The sequence below is a fragment of the Epinephelus lanceolatus genome, chromosome 5 (assembly GCF_041903045.1).
Source record: "Epinephelus lanceolatus isolate andai-2023 chromosome 5, ASM4190304v1, whole genome shotgun sequence".
In the NCBI taxonomy this organism is placed as follows: domain Eukaryota; kingdom Metazoa; phylum Chordata; class Actinopteri; order Perciformes; family Serranidae; genus Epinephelus; species Epinephelus lanceolatus.
In genome coordinates, this window is record NC_135738.1 from 48,030,356 (window position 1) to 48,052,673 (window position 22,318).

The window sequence follows — 22,318 nt, forward strand, 5'->3', positions numbered from 1 at the left end:
AAACTTCAGTAGAGTTTATTGTATTTTTGGTGACTGAAGCAGATCCGCCTCCTCTTTTACCTCCCCTAGTAGAAAATAAAAAATTAAAATTTGGTGGGCAGGCCTCGGTGAGAACAACTGGTGTGTCAGTGCCAAGCCATGTCTCTGTTAAAATAATACAGTCCAACTTGTTATCTAAAATCAGGTCATTTATGATAAAAGTTTTATTTAAAAGAGAGTGCACGTTCAGCACGGCCAAGTTAATGTTCGTGCCGAACGCGCGCTCATCATGTGGTGAGTGTGAAACAGGTGTGACAGGAACTAAGTTTTTGGGGTTACTATTGGTCCATGGTGAAGCGGGTCTATTAAATCTACTTGAGGTTCTGACCGGAATGCATATGGATGTGGAAATGGGTTGGGGATGAAGCAAGGAGGAAAGCAGGGGGGCGTGTGCTTCCGATGTACATAACTGTCAGTCACATGGGGCACACTGTACAGCGTGCTGAATGTTAGGCGCTAACATGCGGCTGCCCAGCCTGCTCGGCTGGAGACTGTCAGCCCTGTAAAAAGGGGACTGGTTCCAAAATAATTTAAAATTGTCGATAAAAGTAAATCCATAAGTGCTACAGGCAGCCTGGGTCGAGGAATTCAGGGCAAGGAGCCTGCTGAAGTGTTCTGCACCGCAGGACAGTGTTGGCAGGGGACCGCTGATAAAAACAGTTTAAAAAGAGCAACAAAATCCATTTTTGTTAGCTCTGATTGCCGGCGAGCCATGTCGTTCAAGCCCAAATGAAAAATCAGCCTGTTTATGGAGGAAGGGAGTAAATGAAGCAGTTCCGGAAGTTTGTCAAGGATGACCAGGACTGTGGCTCCAGGAAAGCAGTGAGTTGTGGCATTGAAAAAACTAATATTCCTGATGATGCTGTCCCCAAACAACACGGTGGAAGGGGGGAAAAGAGGACGAAGAGGAACAGTATGGGGACTGGGGGACTCACATGAGGCAGGTGGACGGTCCATGCTGCGTGACCGGGGGGGCAGGAGCTGCGGCAACTCAGCAGTCCCGGCCCCGGCAGGAGGAGCGCCATCCCAGCTGTGGGAGAGGAGTCCCCCGGAGCGTCTTCGGCGGAGAGGGAGCCACAGTGCCATTAGATGCCGAGGCCGACCCCTCCAAGCGGGGAGCGGCTGGAGCAGCACCGGTCGGTAGGGAAGGAGCCGCAGCGGCAGCATCTGCAGGGCCAGCGTGGATCTCCGTCCAATGCCAAGGCGCTGTAGCGGTTTGACAGGCTGAGGCAACACAGCCAGGGGCTCTCTTACCCCTGCCGACCACCTCTACCCAGGACCACCGGTGTTGAGCTGGAGGACGGTGGAGGCCAAGCACTGGGATCCCAGTGCACCGTGTCCTGAAGGGCCGCCGTGAGTGAGGCGATCTGGAGCGACTGTTCATGAGCCTTTTCAAAATAAAAGTTCCCAGATAACTGGCATTTTTCCAGGGGGGCCTGGACCCCACTGTATGTTAAAAATACAAGCACCCAGATTGTAACCAGAGTTTATGGAGGGCCTGAACAAGGCTAGATTTTTAAAATAAAAGCCCTCAGATGGTAAGAGGATTTTACTGGACAGCCCTGGACAAGGCAGGATTTTCAAAATAAAATCCCCTGGATGGTTCTATGATCAAATTAAGAGAAAAAAATAAAGCTTTTCCAAAGTCTTAATAATTGGACTTAATTGAAAAAAAAAAAAACTCTTCTAATTTTAGTCTGCTCCACATAGAAATGCTACAGATCTCTTCTTATCTACAGACTTCATTTAAGTTTTTAACAGGTCATAAAGTAATTATACTTCTCCTGTACATTTCTTTACTACTACTTCTGCATCCTTTCAGATAAAAAAAGGTGCTGGATGGGTCCATGGACTTTCACCTGGGAGCCTGATGTTCGCTTCCTATATGAATGTAGAGCCAAACTATGATGGATTTTTTTCTAAACCTAACCTTGTGCTTTTGTTGACATCCTAGCATTGGTTGGGGCATCCCGGAATGTCAACAACAGAGGCACGAGGTAATATATAGACATAAAAGGCCACTGAAGGCACGCCATTATGAATGAATGACTGAATGAATGAATGAATGAATGAAAGTTTATTTCGGTTACAATATACAATACTTGAATTGTGTGCAATCAACTGACAAAACATTTATATACATGTTTGCACTACACATTTTCTCACAACAAAATTTAACAAACTCTGTAACCGAAAAAGGAATAGGCTGAAGCCGAGGTTTATTTTTGCCTATCCTGTACCATCCATAAGATAACCCAGAATATCAGTAATACAAAGAAAAAAACAGAACAAAATTTACTCTAAATTCTTCTTCTTAATCATTTCACAATTCAATCATTATACATTGTAATCCTTTATTATTTTACCTTTCAATGTTTTTTTGAAACTCAACAGAGATCTACACAATTTCAACTCATCACAAAGCCGATTCCATAATTTAACTCCCAAAAATTTCTAATGTTTTCAAGTATACAATATCTAAGAATTTTAAGATGCGAGACTATAAATAATTTGTTAGTGGTTTCACGATAGGAAGCTTTATTTATTATTCTGATAACTAACTCTTTTCTGGAGTTTAATTTTAGGGTCTATATATGTTCTGTATGCATTTCCCCAAGCCTCAGCACAATATGACATATATGGCATTGTAAGTGAAAAATATAATATACGCAGACACTTCTTGTTCAACAAATCCCTAGTTTTATAAATAACACCAATAGATTTAGATAATTTCTGTTTAATATATTCTATATGTGGCTTCCAGCTGAATTTATGATCTAAAATTACTCCCAAGAATTTAGTTTCATAAACTCTTTCAATTTCAACTCCATTTAGGATTCATTTCATTTCACAATTAGGCCCAACACCACCAAAGACCATAAATTTTGTTTTATTTTCATTTAATTTTAACTTATTGATATCAAACCATTCTTTTAACATTCTTTAATGTCTGGTCCTGAACTAACTAATTGTAACTAAATTACTAGTCTGTGTATTTGTTCCTACTTTTAACTTGTTGTTCATTTCTAACACAACAAAAACAGGCAAATGATCACTTCCATCAGTCAGTAATAATCCACTAACTATTTTCCCGTTAGTTACATTTATGAAAATATTATCAATCAATGATGACTTGGGATTAGAATGTGTAGAATGTTACAAATTCAGAGATGATCCTTTGTATTTATGATGGAAGTCCTGCTGAAATAACAGACTTTGTCATTCTTTTTAACAGTTTCGATAGTAACCTACAATTTACATCAAAAGACAGTACTGAAAAAAGTGAATTTCTTAGACGTGGATTATAAAAACAGTGGCCCAATCACTACAACAAAAACAAGGACACTGACAAAAACACCTTGTTGCTGGCTACAAGACTTCATCCTCCCCTCTGAAAAAGGGTCTCCCTATTAGTCAATTTTCTTGGCTGGGAAGGATTTGTCACTCCATGGAGGACCTTATGGAGAAGGCCATGGATATGAAAAATAGATTTGCACAGTGGGGATACCCATCACAGCATTTGAACTGGCTCAAAAACAGAGGCACTTGGATTTACTTAAAAAGAGTAGAAGTCCAGTAGTAAAGTCCACTCTACTGCAGTCAGATCTTAAAAACAAAACAAAAAAAAAAACACACTGCCAAAGTCAGACCTGGAACATTCTCCTACTTTCTCCTATCCACCTCTCTTTGTAAACAAAATGGGGGAAAATTAAGAGATAACTTGATCCATGCCAATTTTGACCACAAGACGAAATCCAGTCAAGAAACACAAACACACTTACATCCCCTTCCTAAGGGCATCTACCTCTGAGGCAACTGTGAACAGTTTAATAACACCATGGAAACTAGTAATTTCTCCCATCCCCACACAGGCAAAACATTTGCCATCAACTGTGTTATGACTTATGCATCCATAGAGAAAGGTGTTTTGTTTGTTTTACTGAACAACTACCGGCCCATTTCAAATCTGCTGTTTTTAGGCAAAGTCCTTGAGAAAGTTGTTTACCAACAGCTTACTGACTTTCTCCTAATGAACAACTCCTTTGATGTTTTCCAGTCAGGTTTTAGACCCCATCACAGCACTGAGACCACTCTTATTAAGGTGACAAATGACATCCGCCTGAACACTGACGCAGGCAAAGTCTCAGTTTTAGTCCTGCTAGATCTGAGTGCTGCTTTTGACACTGTCGATCATGAGATCCTTTCACAGAGACTAGAGGACTGGGTGGGCATCTCTGGCACTGCCCTAAATTGGCTGAAGTCCTATCTAGAAGACAGGAAGTACTTTGTTGAAATTGGTAACTGTGTCTCAGACCACATGGCCTTGACCTGTGGGGTGCCCCAAGGGTCAGTCCTGGGACCCCTTCTGTTCAATCTCTACATGCTGCCTTTAGGCCAGTTAATACAGAGTAATAATGTGTCCTACCACAATTATGCAGACAACACTCAGATCTATGTCTCACTGACAGCAGGTGAATATGGACCAGTGGATTCACTCTGTCACTGCATCCAACAGGTCAGTGTGTGGATACAAAACAACCTCCTCCAGCTAAATTCAGACAAGACTGAAGTCATCTTATTTGGTCCACAGAAACAAAGAGAAAGTGTCAGCAGTCACCTCCAGTCTCTCTCTCTAAAACCTACAAATCAGGTTAGAAATCCCGGGGTAATAATGGACTCTGACTTGAACTTTAACAGCCACATCAAATCAATAACATCAGCAGCTTTTTACCATCTAAAAAACATTGCCAAAATCAAAGGTATAGTGTCTAAACCTGACTTGGAGAGAGTTATCCATGCATTTGTCTCTAATAGGATAGACTACTGTAACGGCCTGCTCACTGGCCTCTCCAAATGGGCCGTAAGACAGCTGCAGTACATCCAGAATGCTGCTGCTCGGGTCCTGACCAGAACCAGGGAGTACGAGCACATTAGTCCTGTGCTCAGGTCTCTACACTGGCTTCCTGTGGCTCAGAGAATAGACTTTAAAGCAGCTCTGCTTGTGTACAAGTCTCTCCACGGCCTAGCACCAAAGTACATCTCTGACATGTTAGTGCCATATGAACCATCTCGGACTCTGAGGACCTCAGGGACTGGCCTCCTGCTGGTGCCCAGAGTCAGGACTAAACATGGGGAATCAGGATTCCAGTTTTATGCAGCTAAAATCTGGAACAGTCTTTCTGAAGATGTGAGACAGGCCTCTACTCTGACAATGTTCAAATCTAGGCTCAAAACAGCTCTATTTCACTGTGCATATGACTGAAAGGATCTTATCTGCACTCTTCTCTTTTAAAGTTCATTTTATAATGATTATTTATGTTTTTATTTTGTATTGTGATTTTAATGCATTTTCTTGCTCTGTAAAGCACTTTGAATTACTTTGTGTACAAATTGTGCTCTACAAATAAACTTGCCTTGCCTTGCCTTTGTGTTCAGCTCACAGTGCTTTTGTAGCTTCAAACTGAATCTCTGTGGTCTGGAGTTTAGTTTCTATCCTGTGTCCCTGTTTGTTTTGATATCTGCTATATATATACGTTGGGCGGGACCTCGGAGTCTTGCCGTTTCGGCCTCCAGCTCAGCAGACAGTGTGAATTATTCGTTAGGGTAGAAATGTCGATAAAACTTTTTGTTTTAATTTTCTTTTATGTATGTGTGCTCTGACCAAGACGTACTGTAGTCTGAGTAGTCTATGTTAGGGACATGACAAAAGTTCAAACAGTAATCCAATCTTAATTGTTGTTTGAGAGGGAGGGAATGTAGGACTGTTAATTGGTATTTTTTTCCACAAGAACAATAAAGTTAAACAATTAGTTATGTAAATGAATGTCCTGAAATTTTTTGCACAACATTTTCAACCAGTGTATTAACTAAAATGTAACTGTGATATGTTGGCTCTGGAAACAAAATGTCTTCTCCAAAACATCCACATTGACATGAAATACACTGTAATGATAAATAGAGAAATAATATTGATGAAAATGAATGGAAATACTTTTAAGGTCATTTTTTAAGTTACTTACTTACTCTTGGCCTGTTGAAGACTTAATGAATGCCATCATTTTCAAGTTCATTTAAAAAAATATAAAGGGTTCTTATGAAGGTGGTGTGAGCTTATATTTTGAAAGTTGTAGACATAAGCCATGTGACCTAATGAAACTTTGATATGTGTGATGATCAAACAACAGATCCATATTCATTTGAAATCATGTGACCTAGTGAAAGCTTGATTGATGTGTACTGGCTGCTGTGAGGATATAAGACACAGCAGGCAGACACAAGTTAATTTCAGTGGAAAAACTGAGCAGGCCAACATGTATTTGAACATGTACTGCTGCAGCATAGTTGTAGTAACAGATTTGATTCAAATTCTAAATGAGGCATAAGAGTTTGACCTGGAAATCTTGAATTTACATGTTTTTGCTATCAGGCATTTATTTAGGAAGTTGTAGGAATGAGCTGATCAGTTTGGTGAACGTGTGTACTGTCAGGCGTGTGTGATGATGAGAAATACCCACATACATTCAGTGTCGTTCCTTATAAATTTACCTAGTAAAAGGCAGATGACATGATGTGGGAGTGGAACTTTGATGACTTCTGAAATCCAAACTGCTGAAGAAATGAACCCCCCCCCCCCATGCCATGGGAGGTTGCATCTGGGGTGTGAATGTGTTTGTGTGTGTGACTCGACTGTTGACCTAAGGGATACTCTGATAAGTAAGTCACTTGTCATGCTGCGTACTACATGTGCTACAATTACTGAGCATGATGTGTGTATAATATTACAGTACATTGCAATATGTATTTAACGGTCATAATCACAAAAGTAGCAACAGTATTATCAGTAATAAAGGCTGTAGTAGTATGTGAGAGATGGAAAACACTGATATATAATGTGTAGATACTGTTTAAAATAGAGATTCTGCTGCTGCAATCTGTCCTTTCAAGATTGTGAGACATGCACACACACACAGAGGCGTGTGTCAGGCCTGTGTGTCAGAGTGAAGGCGTTGTTATGATGATCAATGAGATGCATGCAGTTGAGGGGCACAGAAAGGGAGAGAGAGCTTTAAAATGCCTGGAACTCCTCCCTTGAATTCCCAAACCGTGGGTCCAAGCGTCAGTCTGAGCACACCAGCAGAGATACACTCGTCCCCAACGCAGACATTTAGTTCTTATGTTTGTGGAGTCAAAAATGTGATCTTGGTCGCGAGTTAAAGATGTATTGCCCCTCAGTTGCTTTCTAGAAATTTCTCCTCTCAGTTTATATGGGAGTGAATGAGAAAAAAATTGGCAATCCCTTCGCTTGGGAGCTCACTGACCCAAATATCTAAGTGTGAGTGATCGATGGTGACACCAGTCAACGGTGCTGGAAGCGGGGGGGCCAGGGGGCCATTGGCCCCCCCACTTTTACCCTCCTGCCACATTATTTTTAAGCTGAATCAAAGGTCCCTATATTACATTACTTATGGTAAAAAAGACTTTCACTCTTCATTTCTTCATACGGTAGGTAAAATACAGAGAGGGGCCATAGAGAGAAAGATAGAGCCTCCAACAGGCACTCAATTGTGCGCACCTGTTACTGCCTCACCAGCCCGGTAAAGCCTCAAGCATCCTCGGCAGGCTCCGGGTAGACTCTCAGCCGTCTGGCTCTATCCAACAGCACCTAGCAGTAATCCCCACTAACCCTGGCACCATACTGTAAGAACTCCCCAGTTATAAAAAATAGAAATAAATCAAAAAGTGAGCCAAATTGTAGGCCTATCTGGTTCGCAATCAAACATTTCTAGCGCTGGTGTGTTTTATTTTTTTCTCAATACCCCTCCGTGGCTCCGTAGTACACAAACATAAAACAAAAAATAAAGAATTGAATTTAAACTCAATTTGTCTGACTTACATTTATCTCTTGAATATCATGAATGCATAGATCTATGCTTTTGATGTGATATGCAGCCTGCCTGACTTCGTAGGCTACAGAGGCCCTGGACCTGCTGCGCACAGATGTGGAGCGGCGTTTTGATCAGGAGGGACTCCGCGTAGCTGCAGGGCGAGAGCAGGCACACCCGGCCCGAGCCCGTGCACATTATGTCTGGGACGGGATTTAAATTATGACGGGATTTTAATTATGATTTAAACCCGTCATTTTTCAATAAGTTGGCTGTTACAATTAAGAGTATTAAACCACAATTCTTGTTATTTGAATGACAGAAATAGGATCTTAATGAATGGCGCAACACGGAAGCATGATTATGTAATAAAACAGGTGTTTATTTTATGATCCAGGTGGTGAAGGGCTGTGTGCGCACAATGTTCCAACAGGGGACAGCCCTCCATTCCGAAACACAGCCGTTCCGAACCAGCCCCACTCCGAAATAGATTTTCAATCAAGTTTGAGAATTGTATTGCGGAGTTTTGCACAGCAGCGGCCGGATCTTTGCTTTCAAACCACAAAAAATGTGATGGCACAACAGTCTCCTTCAGTACATTATTCTATGCTTTCTTTTGATTTTCACATTGGCTAGTCATCCTGTTTAATTTGTCTTCTGATTAAATCGGAACCGTTGAAACAAGTTGTAGGAAGCCTCTGCAAGTAATTGGTTGCTGGCAGACACTCTGTGCTGCAATAAAATGGTTAATCAGCAGTGCCGTGCACTGTAGAGCCGATGCGCTGCTGGTTCTGCCGGCCTGAATAGAATATAATGTCTATAGCCTTACTGTTGTGTGTACAGCCTTATAGACTGAGCTCAGTAGTGATGTGCAGGTCGACCCGTAACCCGCGGGACCCGCACATGGACCTGTAAATGATATTTTGACATTATTGCTATTATAATCATTAGGCTATAACTGTCACGGCATCCGAAGGTAATGATGCGTTGAGCAGGTGACAGTCCGCGGTCGTTTTCAAAACACACTTTGTGTCATGCACTCCAGAAACTTGTTGAAATTTTAAACAATAATTAATTGTTCAAAAGGGGGGAAACAAACGTTAACAAAAACGGTTCTATAATTCATATTAAATTCAAAAGATAATGAAAAAACAGCTATATAAAAATATGTAAAAAAAAATAAAAGAAAATAAAAAAAAAAAGAATATTGAATACCAAATTTTCATAACAAATACCTACCCATAGAAACGAATATTCGAATATCCAAATATTTGGGTACAGCCCTATCCATAAAGGGTTCAAAGTGTTCAGGTTTCATCCAAATACTGTTAAGAAATAAATTGTTTGCTTTTTTCCTCCCAAGATAAAGTTTGTGATTAAATATATTATCTGACTCTTTGTCTTTCTTCACCATCTTTTTAATGAGAGAGGACAAGCGTGTAACTTGCTGCAAGATACTGCTGCTTTCACTAAAACACACTGTTGCCGCTGTTGCGCAAGCTCACACTCAACTCAGGCTGTACTTCAATCTCTGATCACTACGCACCTTTAACTAGTCCCTATTATTAACTGGACATTACACAGGTAGCCACGCCCACACGGTGACAAGCCCCAGACGCACAGCACTTTTTGCCCCCCCCCCCCCACTTCTGAAATGAATCTGGCGCGCCTGACACCAGTGCAACCAGGACAAAATTTCCAATGTTGTTTGTTAGAAATTATGTATGTATCCGCACTAATAACATGACGCATAAAATAAGCTTATATGCAGATGATGTACTTTTATTCATACAGAACCCAAACAAATCAATCAAAGAACTTATCTAAACTGTCAATACATACTCCAATATCTCTGACTGCACAATAACTGGAACTGGAACAAGTCCACCATCCTAGCATTAAACGGAGACAGCTCTCATGTAACATCACAGATTCCTCACTTACCACCCCCTACCAGAAACATCACATATCTAGGCATAAAATTCTCCTCCAAGCTGTCAGAGTTGTTCCACTTGAACTTCACTCCGCTACTAAAAACAATACAAGACGACTTAAACAAATGGATGACACTACCACTTTCAATTATAGGGTGCATAGCCACAATAAAAATGATGATATTACCAAGAGTCAACTACTACAATGATCCCAACCCAACCTATAGCACAATGGTTTAACACACTGGACACACTAACAACATTCTATTGGAAAAACAAAAAACCCAGAATAAAACTTACCACACTACAACAATCCAAACGTCAAGGAGGCCTAGAAGCACCAAATTTACACCACTACTGAAAAAAAAAAACACTCTCAAAACTGTATAAACTTATATCCTCCACTGACAATACACATCATATTCCAATAAACAAATGGGAAAAAGATCTTAACATTAACACTGACAACCAATTCTGGAATAACATTTGCAACAACATTTTCAATATGTCCAGGAACACTACCATAAGACTAATACAATAGAAGATCATCCACAGATCTCACATCACACAACACAAAATGCATTTAAAGGGGTTGGCCAATTCAGACACATGCACTCATTGTACACTCAATACAGCAGATGACCACCTCCACGCACTCTGGCTCTGTCCACCAATTCAACAATTCTGGAGAGAAGTAGCCACCATACTATCACAATTCACTGGCTGTAACATCCCGCTATCTCCTTCCATTTACTTACTTGGCAATCTGGATACATTTAATACAAATTCAAAATAAAACATGTATGTGGAAACATATCAACAGACAGAACCCACCAAACAAAACCCATCTGGAACCCAAAATTTGAACCCTAACAGATCATACTATCTACCTGATTCTTTTTTGTTTTTGTTTTGTTTTGTTTGTTTTGTTTATCTCAATTTTGTCTTTTTTTTTTTTTTTTTACTTTAGTTTTGTCTCTTTCTTTTTCTTTGGTGTTGCTACTACTGTCGCTATTGTAGTTGTTGTTTGAATTTGTTTTGTTTACATCTGCCTTTTTTTGTTAATCACTGCTTGTTGCAAGCAATACCACTGCTTGTTATCTTTATATTTGTCTTTATATTTGTTTATATTTATATATATTTGTATGCACTAAATGGTGAATAAAGGGAGATAAAAAAAATAAATAAAATAAAAAAAAGAAATTATGTATGTACAGTGAAAATTGTCGCCTTGGCAGCCAGTTAAAGACAAATGTTTTAGACGATTTTAGAGCCCTCTCCACTCTAGCTCACAGCTGACAATTTCTCCACATTTGCTCATGGTACTTTCAGAGGCACAGATTAAAAACGGTAAAAGATATGAAAAAGATGAAAAAGGGGTGAATAGATGAGACCTGTGGCAACATTTCAACGTTGAAATGTGTGATGGAAATTTTGTACTTCATGAAGAGAGATGGGAACTGAAGTCACACGCAGGAATGTTCAATGTAATTGTGTAGTGTGACCTGTGACCTGTGACCCTTTGTGTTGTTTCATGACACATGTAAGGTATTGAATAATCATTCAAGGTATTGAATATATACTCAAGGTTATCACTTCCTTCTTTGTGAATGATTCCTTTAAGTGCAGAAGGGCAGAGTGATAACACAACCACAGAGACAGATAAATACCAAGCTTTTCTCCTCAGACATTGAGTCTTCACTTTGTAACCGACCTGTGTGTTGCTCTGTGAATGCTCCTCTTGTACAAGATTAAACCCTTGTTTGAATTTTGAGCTGACTCCGATCTCCTTCCTCCAGTTTTAAATTATTGCAGGATTATTTTAACAAAATGGAGTCTGTAGCACAAAGTATGGAGAAGCTGTGTAGGTGTTGATGAGACGAACAAGCCAGTTTTGGTTTGATCTTTCTACGACATTCCTAGGGGCCGCAGCGGCCATTTTAGTGTGCCTAGGTGGTGCTAGAGAGCCCATTTTGGCACTTTAGGGGTTCAGTTTTTCATTTTATCAAATTTTCGCCAGTCCTGACATGTGTGCCAATTTTGGTGAGTTTTTGAGCATGTTTAAGGGGCAAATTAGGCCTCAAAGTGGCGGCGGGAGAAAGAATGAAAGAAAGAAAGAAACACACCAAAAACAAAAGGGTCCTCACCCTTCAGCCGAGGTCTGTAACAGTTCTGCAGGGAGGAAGAGTAAAAGCAGAAACAGCTACAACGAGATGTTAGATGAAGAGCTGCAGACAATAGGCTCTTACTGCACCTCTGCAAACAGCTCACCTCCAACAGGTAAACTTCTTTTACCTGCCCTGCTATGGAAAAACAAATGCAACAAAAATAACAGCGAACTTTAGCCATGGATCAGCCCGCTGCTTTTAAATGGCATCAATCAAGACAAGCAGTCATCATTTAAAGACACACCTTCAAGCAGGTAGCCCTGTTGTAATGGAAATGCAAATCCCTGCCGCACTGGGCTAATGACCCAAACCAGACCAAATCAAACCAAACCAGCCCATGACTGTCAAAAAGGAGGACAAGATATGTTGAAGTAAGATGAGAGGGTGGCAGGACTTATAGAGTAACTAAACCCTAAAACCATTTTTTTCAGCTGATAATCATTGTTTCTGGTTGTAAAGTAGTGTTACTGACTGATCCTGCTCAAAATCTTGACAGCTTAGTGCAAACTGTTGAAAATCTACATTTTATTTTAAAAATGTGCTATGGAGTGCCCTCTACAGCTTGAAACCTGGTTACTACATTTGAATTTACATTACATTACATTGGAGGCGAATGACTCTTTTTCGGGGCGAATGACGTCACTAACCGTCCACGCTAAAGCCTGCCCTCCTCCCTTAACTCCTCCCCTTACTATAAAACCATTCTGTCCGCAGTTATCAAACTGATAGCGAGTAGGTTGGATCAGAGCAGAGAGAGCAGTAGAGCAGAGAGAATAGTAGTAATTTGTCGAATTGTGTTGTCAGCATAGTGTATTTTAGTGTAGGTTTACAGTTAGTAGTGTGTTTATAGCATTTAGGTTAGTTGGTCAAGGAGAGGCGCAGAGGCTCGGGAGTATATGTGCGGGGCGGCAAGGGAGGGAGGGGTGGATGGATGCGGTGGGCTGCTGTGCGGTGAGCCCAGGCTCCCAGAGAGGGAGAAATAGAACCAAGTAGGATAAAATGAGTCAAAGTGTGGAGAAGGGGACCGGCTGAGCTCAGGCCACCTTCCCTACTGCCCGTGTGACACAGTTAGGGAGGGGGGGGTTTCCAAGCCACCATCGGCACAATGAAAAGCCCTCTTTCCTCTCCCTGCAGCGAGGGACAATCTTCACTCCGCCCCCTTCCTCAGCCGCTCGTCTGTCTCCCCCCTCAGCTCCGCCTGTCTTTTCTGATTTTTTTTTAAATCAAGCTGTGGGTGGAGTAATGCCCAGAGAGGGGGTTTTAGTTCCCCTTTAAAGTATACTGTCAAACTGTCTGAAGTGACTGCCCAGCTTTGTAAAGTTTGAAACCCATTAACAAAAAGAGGCGAATAAGCCTCTTCCTTTTGCTGGCCAGAAAAGGGCTTGAACCGCAATTGCCGACTGTGGCTATATTCAAAAAGTTAAAACTTTGACCCTTAACATCTTCAGTCTGACTGACTCTAAACCTGAAACACATCTACATCCCATTGTGAGATTTTGACTCTTTCAACACCAAATGTGGTTTACAGCATTGTGGGACTGAGATACACAATCCTGCTGTAAATTAGCAAGAGCAGTCAAAAAACATGGCAGCCATCAATAGAGAAGTCTTTGCAAAAGGCAGACTTAGAAGAAAGAAGACCATGCTCAGCTCTGTGAAACCTGAAACCTGGTCATTGCCACTTGGTGCTTTTTGACAATTGAGCTGCCTCCTTCTGTTGACTGAAAAAAGGCTTGATGCTTATATTTATTTATATAATAAATTAACAGTAATCCGTATGACACAATGAGACAGAAAGAGAGACAGAGAGAGAGAGAGAGAGAGAGAGAGAGAGAGAGCGATGCAGGACAGACGGTAATGACAGTAGCTTACAACAACATTAATGAAAGTAATAATATTATAGTTATAGTTCTGGCTACTGTGGTACAATATGTTGAAAGTATATATTCATATCTGGCAGTATACATGTGTGACAATAGTCATATGTGTATAATAACAGTAGAAGTATGACTAATGACTAATGATGGCAGTAGCAGCAGGAGGCATCTGGCAGGACCACGGCAGCAGCACAGCCACACACGTCACACTATCCAGGCACCGCTGCGATATGAGTTAATCTGAGAGACAGTGGAGCACAAAGGCTCCGGAGAAGAAGCTGAGTTAGTGACATCCAGAATGGCCGAGTTAGCAAGATGCAGTAATAGGATACGAGAGAGAGAGAGAGAGAAGGAGAGAAGGTGCCTGGTGTATTATAGGGGGGTCCTCCGGCAGACTAGGCCTAAGTCAGCCTAACTAGGGGCTGGTACAGGGCAAGCCTGAGCCAGCCCTAACTATAAGCTTTATCAAAGAGGAAAGTCTTAAGTCTAGTCTTAAATGTGGAGACGGTGTCTGCCTCCCGGACCGTGACAGGAAGATGATTCCACAGGAGAGGAGCCTGATAGCTGAAGGCTCTGGCTCCTGATCTACTTTTGGAGACTTTAGGGACCACGAGTAACCCTGTGTTCTCAGAGCGCAGTGTTCTGGTGGGATAATAAGGCACTATGAGCTCTCTGAGATATGATGGAGCCTGACCATTTAGAGCTTTACAAGTTAACAGTAGGATTTTAAATTCAGTTCTGGATTTTACAGGGAGCCAGTGCAGAGAAGCTAAAACAGGAAAAATATGATCTCGTTTCTTAGTTCCTGTTAGTACACGTGCTGCTGCATTCTGAATTAGCTGGAGAGTTTTTAAGGACTTACTAGAGCTACCTGGTAATAGAGAGTTACAGTAATCCAGCCTTGAGGTAACAAAAGCGTGGACCAATTTTTCTGCATCTTTTCGGGTCAGGATAGGCCTAATTTTCGCAATATTACGCAGATGAAAAAATGCAGTCCGTGAGGTTTGTTTTCTTACGGTAGTGCTAGAGGCCAGAGCAATGCCATCTAGAGAAACTATGTCATCACATAAAGAGTCTCTGAGTTGTTTGGGGCCAAGAACAATAACTTCCGTTTTGTCTGAATTTAACATCAGGAAATTGGTGCTCATCCAGGTTTTTATGTCTTTAAGGCAGTTATGGAGTTTAGTTAATTGATTACTTTCTTCTGGCTTCATCAGTAAATACAACTGTGTATCATTCGCATAACAATGGAAATTTATAGAGTGATTTCTAATGATGTTACCTAAAGGAAGCATATATAGAGTAAATAGGATTGGTCCAAGCACAGAACCTTGCGGAACTCCAAAACAAACTTTAGTACGTAAGGATGATTCATTATGAACGTGAACAAACTGAAAACGATCAGATAAATAAGATTTAAACCAGCTTAGTGCAGAACCTTTTAGGCCAATTCAGTGATCCAGTCTCTGCAGTAGAATTTGATGGTCAGTAGTGTCAAACGCCGCACTAAGGTCTAATAAAACAAGTACAGAGACGAGTCCTTTGAAGCAATCAGAAGGTCATTTGTAATTTTAACTAGTGCTGTCTCAGTGCTATGATGCACTCTAAATCCTGACTGAAATTCCTCAAATAAATTATTATCATGGAGAAAATCACACAGCTGGTCTGCGACTACTTTCTCAAGGATCTTTGACATAAAGGGAAGATTAGATATTGGTCTATAGTTGGCTAACACCTCTGGATCCAGGGTGGGCTTTTTTAGTAGAGGTTTAATTACAGCTACCTTAAAAGACTGTGGTACATAGCCTGTTAATAAGGATATATTGATCATATCTAATATATGAGTGTTAACTAAAGGTAAGACCTCCTTAAGTAGCCTAGTTGGGATGGGGTCTAAGAGACACGTTGATGATTTAGATGAAGAAATCACTGCTGTCAATTCTTGAAGAGAAATTGGGGAGAAGCAATCTAAATATATATTAGGTTTTACAGCTGTGTTTGAGGTTAGATAGGTACTATCTGAGGGCAGGAGGTCATGAATTTTGCCTCTAATAGTTAGAATTTGTCATTAAAATAGCTCATAAAATCATTCCTGCTAAGGGCTAAAGGAATACAAGGCTCAATAGAGCTTTGACTCTCAGTCAGCCTGGCTACAGTGCTGAAAAGAAACCTGGGGTTGTTCTTGTTTTCTTCTATTAATGCTGAGTAATAGTTTGCTCTGGCATTGCGGAGGCCCCTCTTATAAGTTTTGAGACTGTCTGCCCAGATTAAACGAGATTCTTCCAGTTTGGTTAATCGCCAATTTCTTTCAAATTTTCGCGATATTTGTTTTAACTTACGGGTTTGAGAGTTATACCAAGGAGCGAACTTTCTTTGCTTTGTTAACTTCTTTTTAAGAGGAGCTACAGAGTCGAGTGTTGTTCGCAGCGAGCCTACAGCGCTATCAATAAAATAATCAATTTGGGAGAGGTTAAAGTCAGTACGGGAAAACTAGATCTAGATTGAGGGTATGGTTAAAACAATGAGTGGGTTCATGTACACCCTGACTGAAGCCACTGGAGTCTAATAATGAGATAAACGCGGTAGCCAGGGAGTCATTATCAACGTTGACATGAATGTTAACATCGCCTACAATAATAACTTTATCTGATTTAAGAACTTAACTGGATAAAAACTCTGAGAATTCAGATACAAATTCAGAATACAGGCCAGGTGCACGGTACACTACAACAAATAAAAGTGGCTGCGAGGTTTTCCAGGTCAGATGTAAAAGACTAAGAACGAGGCTTTCAAATGAATTATAATCTAGTTTAGGTTTAAGGCTGATTAACAGGCTAGAGTTAAAAATGGCTGCAACTCCCCCTCCTCGGCCGCTGCCTCGAGGAATGTGGGTATTATTATGACTGGGAGGAGTGGACTCATTAAGACTAACATATTCATCTTGACACAGCCAGGTTTCAGTGAGACTGAGTAAATCAATATGATTATCTGATATTAATTTGTTTACTAACACTGCTTTAGACGACAGAGACCTGATATTTAACAGTCTGCGTTTAATTCTCCTGTTTTGTCTTTCTGTCACAGAAGAGGTTTTAATTTTTATGAGGTTGTTATGCACAACTCCTCTTTGTTTAATTTTAGATATAAATAATTTAGGTGATCGGGGGACAGACACCGTTTGTATAAAACTATGAAAACTATGGCTGGGCAACTGCACTAGAAGCTCAGAGAGGCGTATAGGACTGCGACTCTGAGTCCTGATCTCAACTCTGGGATGTCAGGGATTTAAATAACTAATAAAATTTGCCAGGTTCCTAGAAATGAGAGCAGCTCCATCCAAAGTGGGATGAATGCCGTCTCTCCTAATAAGACCAGGTTTTCCCCAGAAAGTTTGCCAGTTATTAACGAAACCCACATCGTTTGCTGGACACCACCTGGACAGCCAGCGATTAAATGATGACATGCGGCTAAACATGTCATCAGTGGTCAGATTTGGGAGGGGTCCAGAGAAAACTATGGAGTCCGACATCGTTTTTGCATATTCACACACCGAGGCAATATTAATTTTAGTGACCTCCGATTGGCGTAACCGGGTGTCATTGCCGCCGACGTGAATGACAATCTTACTGAATCTACGTTTAGCTTTAGCCAGCAGTTTTAAATTTGATTCAATGTCGCCTGCTCTGGCTCCAGGGATACATTTGACTATGTCCGCTGGTGTTGCTAACTTCACATTCCTCAGAATAGAGCTGCCAATAACCAGAGTTTTATCCTCAGTGGGTGTGTCGCTGAGTGGGGAAAAGCGGTTGGAAACCGTAACAGGCTGGTGGTGAGCTGTGGGCTTCGGCTTGGAGCTATGCCTCTGGCGAATGGTTACACAACCTCCCGGCTGAACAGGCGTTACCGGAGGACCGCTAGCAGAGGCTAAGGCTATGCTATGTGGCTCCGCACCGGCTACAGGGGGCTGGCTAACTACCACAGCTACTGAATGGTTTTCCATGGTGCGGAGCCGCGCTTCTAATTCACTAAGCCTTGCCTCCAACGCAGCAAATAAGCTACACTTATTACAATTACCACTGTCGCTAAAGGAGGCAGAGGCATAACTGAACATTTGGCACACCGAGCAAGAAAGAGCAGAGGGAGAAGCCATCGCTAACTGTAAAGCTAATGTAGCTACCAAGGCTAGTAACGTGCAAACAACAGCTAACAGATTAGCAAGAAAGTCGTAGAAAGGAGGAGAGCTATAAGTGCTTAAGCAGAACCAGTGTGGGTTAATACTTGAAGTAGACGTTAAAGCAACTGAAGTGAGAAAGCAGAAAGCAGGCTAGTAGAATTCACCAGAGCAGTACAGAGACACTGTCACAGAAACACCGGAAATGACACAACTCGCCTAGCGCAATACGTCAGCACATACCAGCACCAGATAGATCAGTGAATGGGACAAGCAGTGATAAGTGATAAGTCACACGATATATACAATCACTCCAACTAACATAACCAGCACCATAATGCTGCTGAACAAAAGTACTCATTTCAAATGTCTTGCCTGTTTCTTTTGCTGTATCCTCAGGAATCGCTGCGATCTCAACTGTGCAGATCTAAATCGTCAGTGGTGTAAACCTGACCCAGTCCTCAGTCCAACCATCTACCACACCAAGGGTTTCCTCTACTACCTCAACAGTATAGGACGGACTCCACTGGTGAGATACACATGCTTTTCTGTAGTATAGACTTGTTAGCTTGATGTTACTTGTCTTCAGGTGGTGTGATCCTTGTTCCTTGTTTTGCTTTGAAAATCCACTGCCCCATTTTTTGAAAAAACACTGCCCCATTTGAGATTTTAGCCCCCTTTCCACCGAGCAGTATGGTACGGTACAGTTCAGTTAGGTATGCTTTTTTTCCGTTTCCACTGCAAAAAGTTGTGGATGGTACCAATGGAACTGTTCCGTACCATTACCATTTTTGGTACCCCTTCTCTTGGGGTTGGTACTAAAAGGTGGAGCTGTGAACACTGCAGTCCGTTGATTGGTCAGTAGCGGACGGTCACCCTGCTCAGGGCTGCGTTGTGGCTGGTTATGGGGCAGAAGCCACTGTTCATATTGTGGAGAGTTTAATAAGCAGACTGTGACTAAAAATAAAGGGATTTTTTGCTGCCTCTCACAGCAGCTGTCGTGTGAGCAAAAAAATAACTGAATTCACTGGGCCGACTGCCAGGATTTTTAAGGTGGAACCTGGAATGTTACTCAATGCACGAGCTGACGACTTGACTCACAGTGACACACTTTAAATATTCCACATGACAACTCTGACCATTACTTAAGTTTTTATATGACATACACTTTCAGTAATAAGTGGATCTTCAAGCTTTTATATTTATTAATTTTGGCCAGGTTATGTGAACTGCATATATTCTAATCCTTACTCAGAGAAAAAAAAGGGTCATGTAGCGTTGAGCTACAGCAACACTAAGCCCCCGAGCTTCCCTGAGAAGGACTAAATGAACAAACCCTGCAGTGAGTGCTGGATGGAGTAGTGAGTGACAACAACCCCACCCACATTTAAGGGTATTGTTTGCAGTGGAAATGCTAAGGTCTGGGTACCATGTCTGAGGGGTACTTTTGGTTCCAAAGGTACCATATCGAAAGTGTTTGGTGGAAACGGGGCTTTTGATAGACCTGCGCCGAGGTTGGTTTTACACATCCCTGCCATGTACAACTAGAAATGAGTTTTGTTAAGACAAAGCACCTCTAGTGTACTATTGTTTACTGTTGGGACTTGACCTTGTAACGAGGTAAGCTTAGTTGGAGGGACCTGTGGAGTAGGGACGAGAATTGTGTTAGATTCCTGGTAGGGGCTACATATGATATGTTACCAACACCCCAGAACCTAAAACGGGGTACGTGGGTAAATGGGGACCTATCATACCCATTGTGTTCAATGTTGAAATGTTTAGCTGCAGGCATCGAAGGGAAACGAAGACAGGTAAATTCAGAAGGTGTTAAGAGTAGGAGTTTAGCAATTCAGTTTGTCCGTGAGGCGGAGAAATACAGAAGGGATAAGTTAGTAAGGAGGCAAGGGTGTAGCTGCCTAGAAGGTGCTTGTGATTGGGAAATGCAAGTAGATTTAGGGGGAAAGCTTGTTGTTCCCCAGGAAATAGTTTGTGCCAAGCAGAGGCCTGACATAGTGTTGTGGTCAGTGAGTCAACAGATAGTTTATTTCATTGAGCTGACAGTTCCTTGGGAAGACTCAGTGGAAGAAGCCTATGAAAGAAAAAAAGCTTAGATATGCAGACTAAGGAGCAGAAGCTGAGCAGCGAGGATGGAAAACTAGGATTTGTCCAGTGGAAGTGGGGTGAGATCAGCTGTCTCACTCCTGGGGGAACTCGGAGTGCGGGGACAGAGTTTGAGGAAGACAGTGAAGGAAATGTCAGATGAAGCAGCTAGAGCTAGCCAGTGGATCTATGAGAGAAGAAATAATGTCAGTTGGGGGCCAGCAGGGGGAACTACTAAGAAGGTTACATAAGTCCTTGAGATCAGGTGGAGAGATCCACCAATCAGTCCTGTTAGGAGAAAATCCAGGAAGAGGAAGGTGTGGGAGCGGTCTATTTGAATCCCTTTTGTTTGAGACCATGCTGCAAGGTGAGTGTGTTTGCTGATCCTGTGGGGTTATTTATCTCCATTAACTTTAGCTTATATTGGAGTTATGCTATGAAGCATGTGAAATAGAGTATGGTAAATGTGCTAGGAAAGGTAGTATCAGCACTGTCGCTACCTGGAGCTCACATGTACGGAGCCTGGGTTTGTTGAAGGTGGCAGTGCTGTTTGGGCTGGGAAAACCATGTGTAAGTAAGGTAAAGAAGGTTGTTGGGTTGGTGCAGGGAGCAGTGAGACCTGGCATTAGGGGAGTGTCTCTGGGATGCCAGAGATCACTGTCTGTCCTCCTGGAGGTGTCGTGGGACCAACTAGACAAAACACTGGTGAAAGGAGGTTCCCACCCGATGACCCCAAAGACATGTTAGTTATCACTGCTCACTGGTCTGTATAGTTAAGCCTTGCCATAATAGCTTATCATAAGGCTTAGGATGTTATTCACTGAGTGCTGATCCTTTCTTTAGAGCACAAACTTCTTGTGTTTATTTGAATTGAACAGGCCTGCAATTAGAAAATCAGAATGGCTATTGGAAATAATTAATAATTATAATTCATTCGCTCCTCACGTAGTTCACCACTGTACTGATAGTGACACAAATGCTTTTCGCAAGTACGTTGCATTTCTTGCAGTTAGGCAAACTTGAGTTTTCAGCTGCAGCAGCAAACTTATGCATTCTAAACTTTTAAAGCCATCAATTTAGAAAGCCTAAATACTAATTGGACACTTGGATTTATTTTTGTAGTACTTTGTCAGTAAGAACACTAGCTAAGGACACCCCCTTCTGAACTTCATTGTAGGTGCCACTCTTTCTTCACCCCACTTAACAGACTTACATAACTAACATTCCTGTTCTCATTAACACCTGCTGAGAAACACAGGTTAGTTATCTGGTACCATGTCAATTTATCTGGATTTTGTTTTGTAACCTGAAGATTTGGTTTTGTACTTGATGACTATTCTTTATAAGCCAAGAAATATAGTGCCAACAAATGCCCAGCTGGTACAGCTTGAACAAACTGACAAATGAATTCACTGTACCACAGATTATTTGTCATTAGTTAAGATCTAATCTGGCTTTTCCTTTGGGTCTTACCATCTGAAATGGTGACTAAGACTGCATGTTCTTTGTTCATGAAACAAAGGACAGCCATTTGGCACTCGTCTCTACAGGATGTCTCATTGTCACACCTAAGGGAGAGAGCAGTCCACTCCTGAGGCCCTGATGGGCTCTCTTGCCCCTGAACCATTAAAGGGGACTCCCTTGCTCTTCTCCTGAACCTCCATAGAGGTAGGATGTAGGCAGGAGGACCTGCTACGCCCTTCCCCTTTTGTCTCAATTCTGCATGCTAACAGCAGGAGCTGCAGCCTTGCTTTCAATGTGGCCTGCTTACAGAAGACACACAACCTGAAGACCAGAGAAGTTAGTGTGCCAACACAAGGTTTGCAACTAACTGTCTGGCACCAAGGAGATCCAAGTCGAGTTAGCACCAGACTTCTAACTCTGCAAGGACACTGAGCAACCAGTCTTCTTGGATCTGCACCTTTGGAACAAGGACACAGCAAGGACCGCGTCTGAAATACCAGTTCTTTCCAGCCTTCAACTGCAGCATGCAACAGTATCTCTTCTCCCCTCCATCCATTCAAGGATTGGTAATGTAACAACTGGGCATAGCATTATTTTTATTATCAGCTTTGTCGATTGTGATTTAATGCTGTTTATTGAGCTATTGTGATGGTTTGCAGTTAGGTTTTTGGTTAGTTGGCTT

General features: G+C 41.7%; 2 protein-coding genes across 3 annotated transcripts in view; one reads left to right on the forward strand and one right to left on the reverse strand.

Annotated features, from left to right (window-relative positions):
• Positions 1 to 22,318, forward strand: part of agbl1 (AGBL carboxypeptidase 1) — a 746,393-nt gene that overhangs the window by 598,524 nt on the left and 125,551 nt on the right. For both annotated transcript variants that reach the window (XM_078168290.1, XM_078168291.1), the window contains exon 22: positions 18,472 to 18,601. In XM_078168290.1, coding sequence (XP_078024416.1) covers positions 18,472 to 18,601 — 130 coding nt within the window. The remainder of the gene's footprint in view (positions 1 to 18,471; positions 18,602 to 22,318) is intronic.
• On the reverse strand, positions 17,179 to 18,131 carry LOC144463566 (uncharacterized). Its single transcript, XM_078168305.1, has one exon. The coding sequence runs from the start codon at positions 18,049 to 18,051 to the stop codon at positions 17,179 to 17,181; it is 873 nt and encodes a 290-aa protein (XP_078024431.1). The 5' UTR covers positions 18,052 to 18,131.

Bases quoted from the DNA above. Each gene is read 5' to 3' on its own strand.
- LOC144463566 (XM_078168305.1), bottom strand. From the start codon at position 18,051: ATGGCTTCTCCCTCTGCTCTTTCTTGCTCGGTGTGCCAAATGTTCAGT.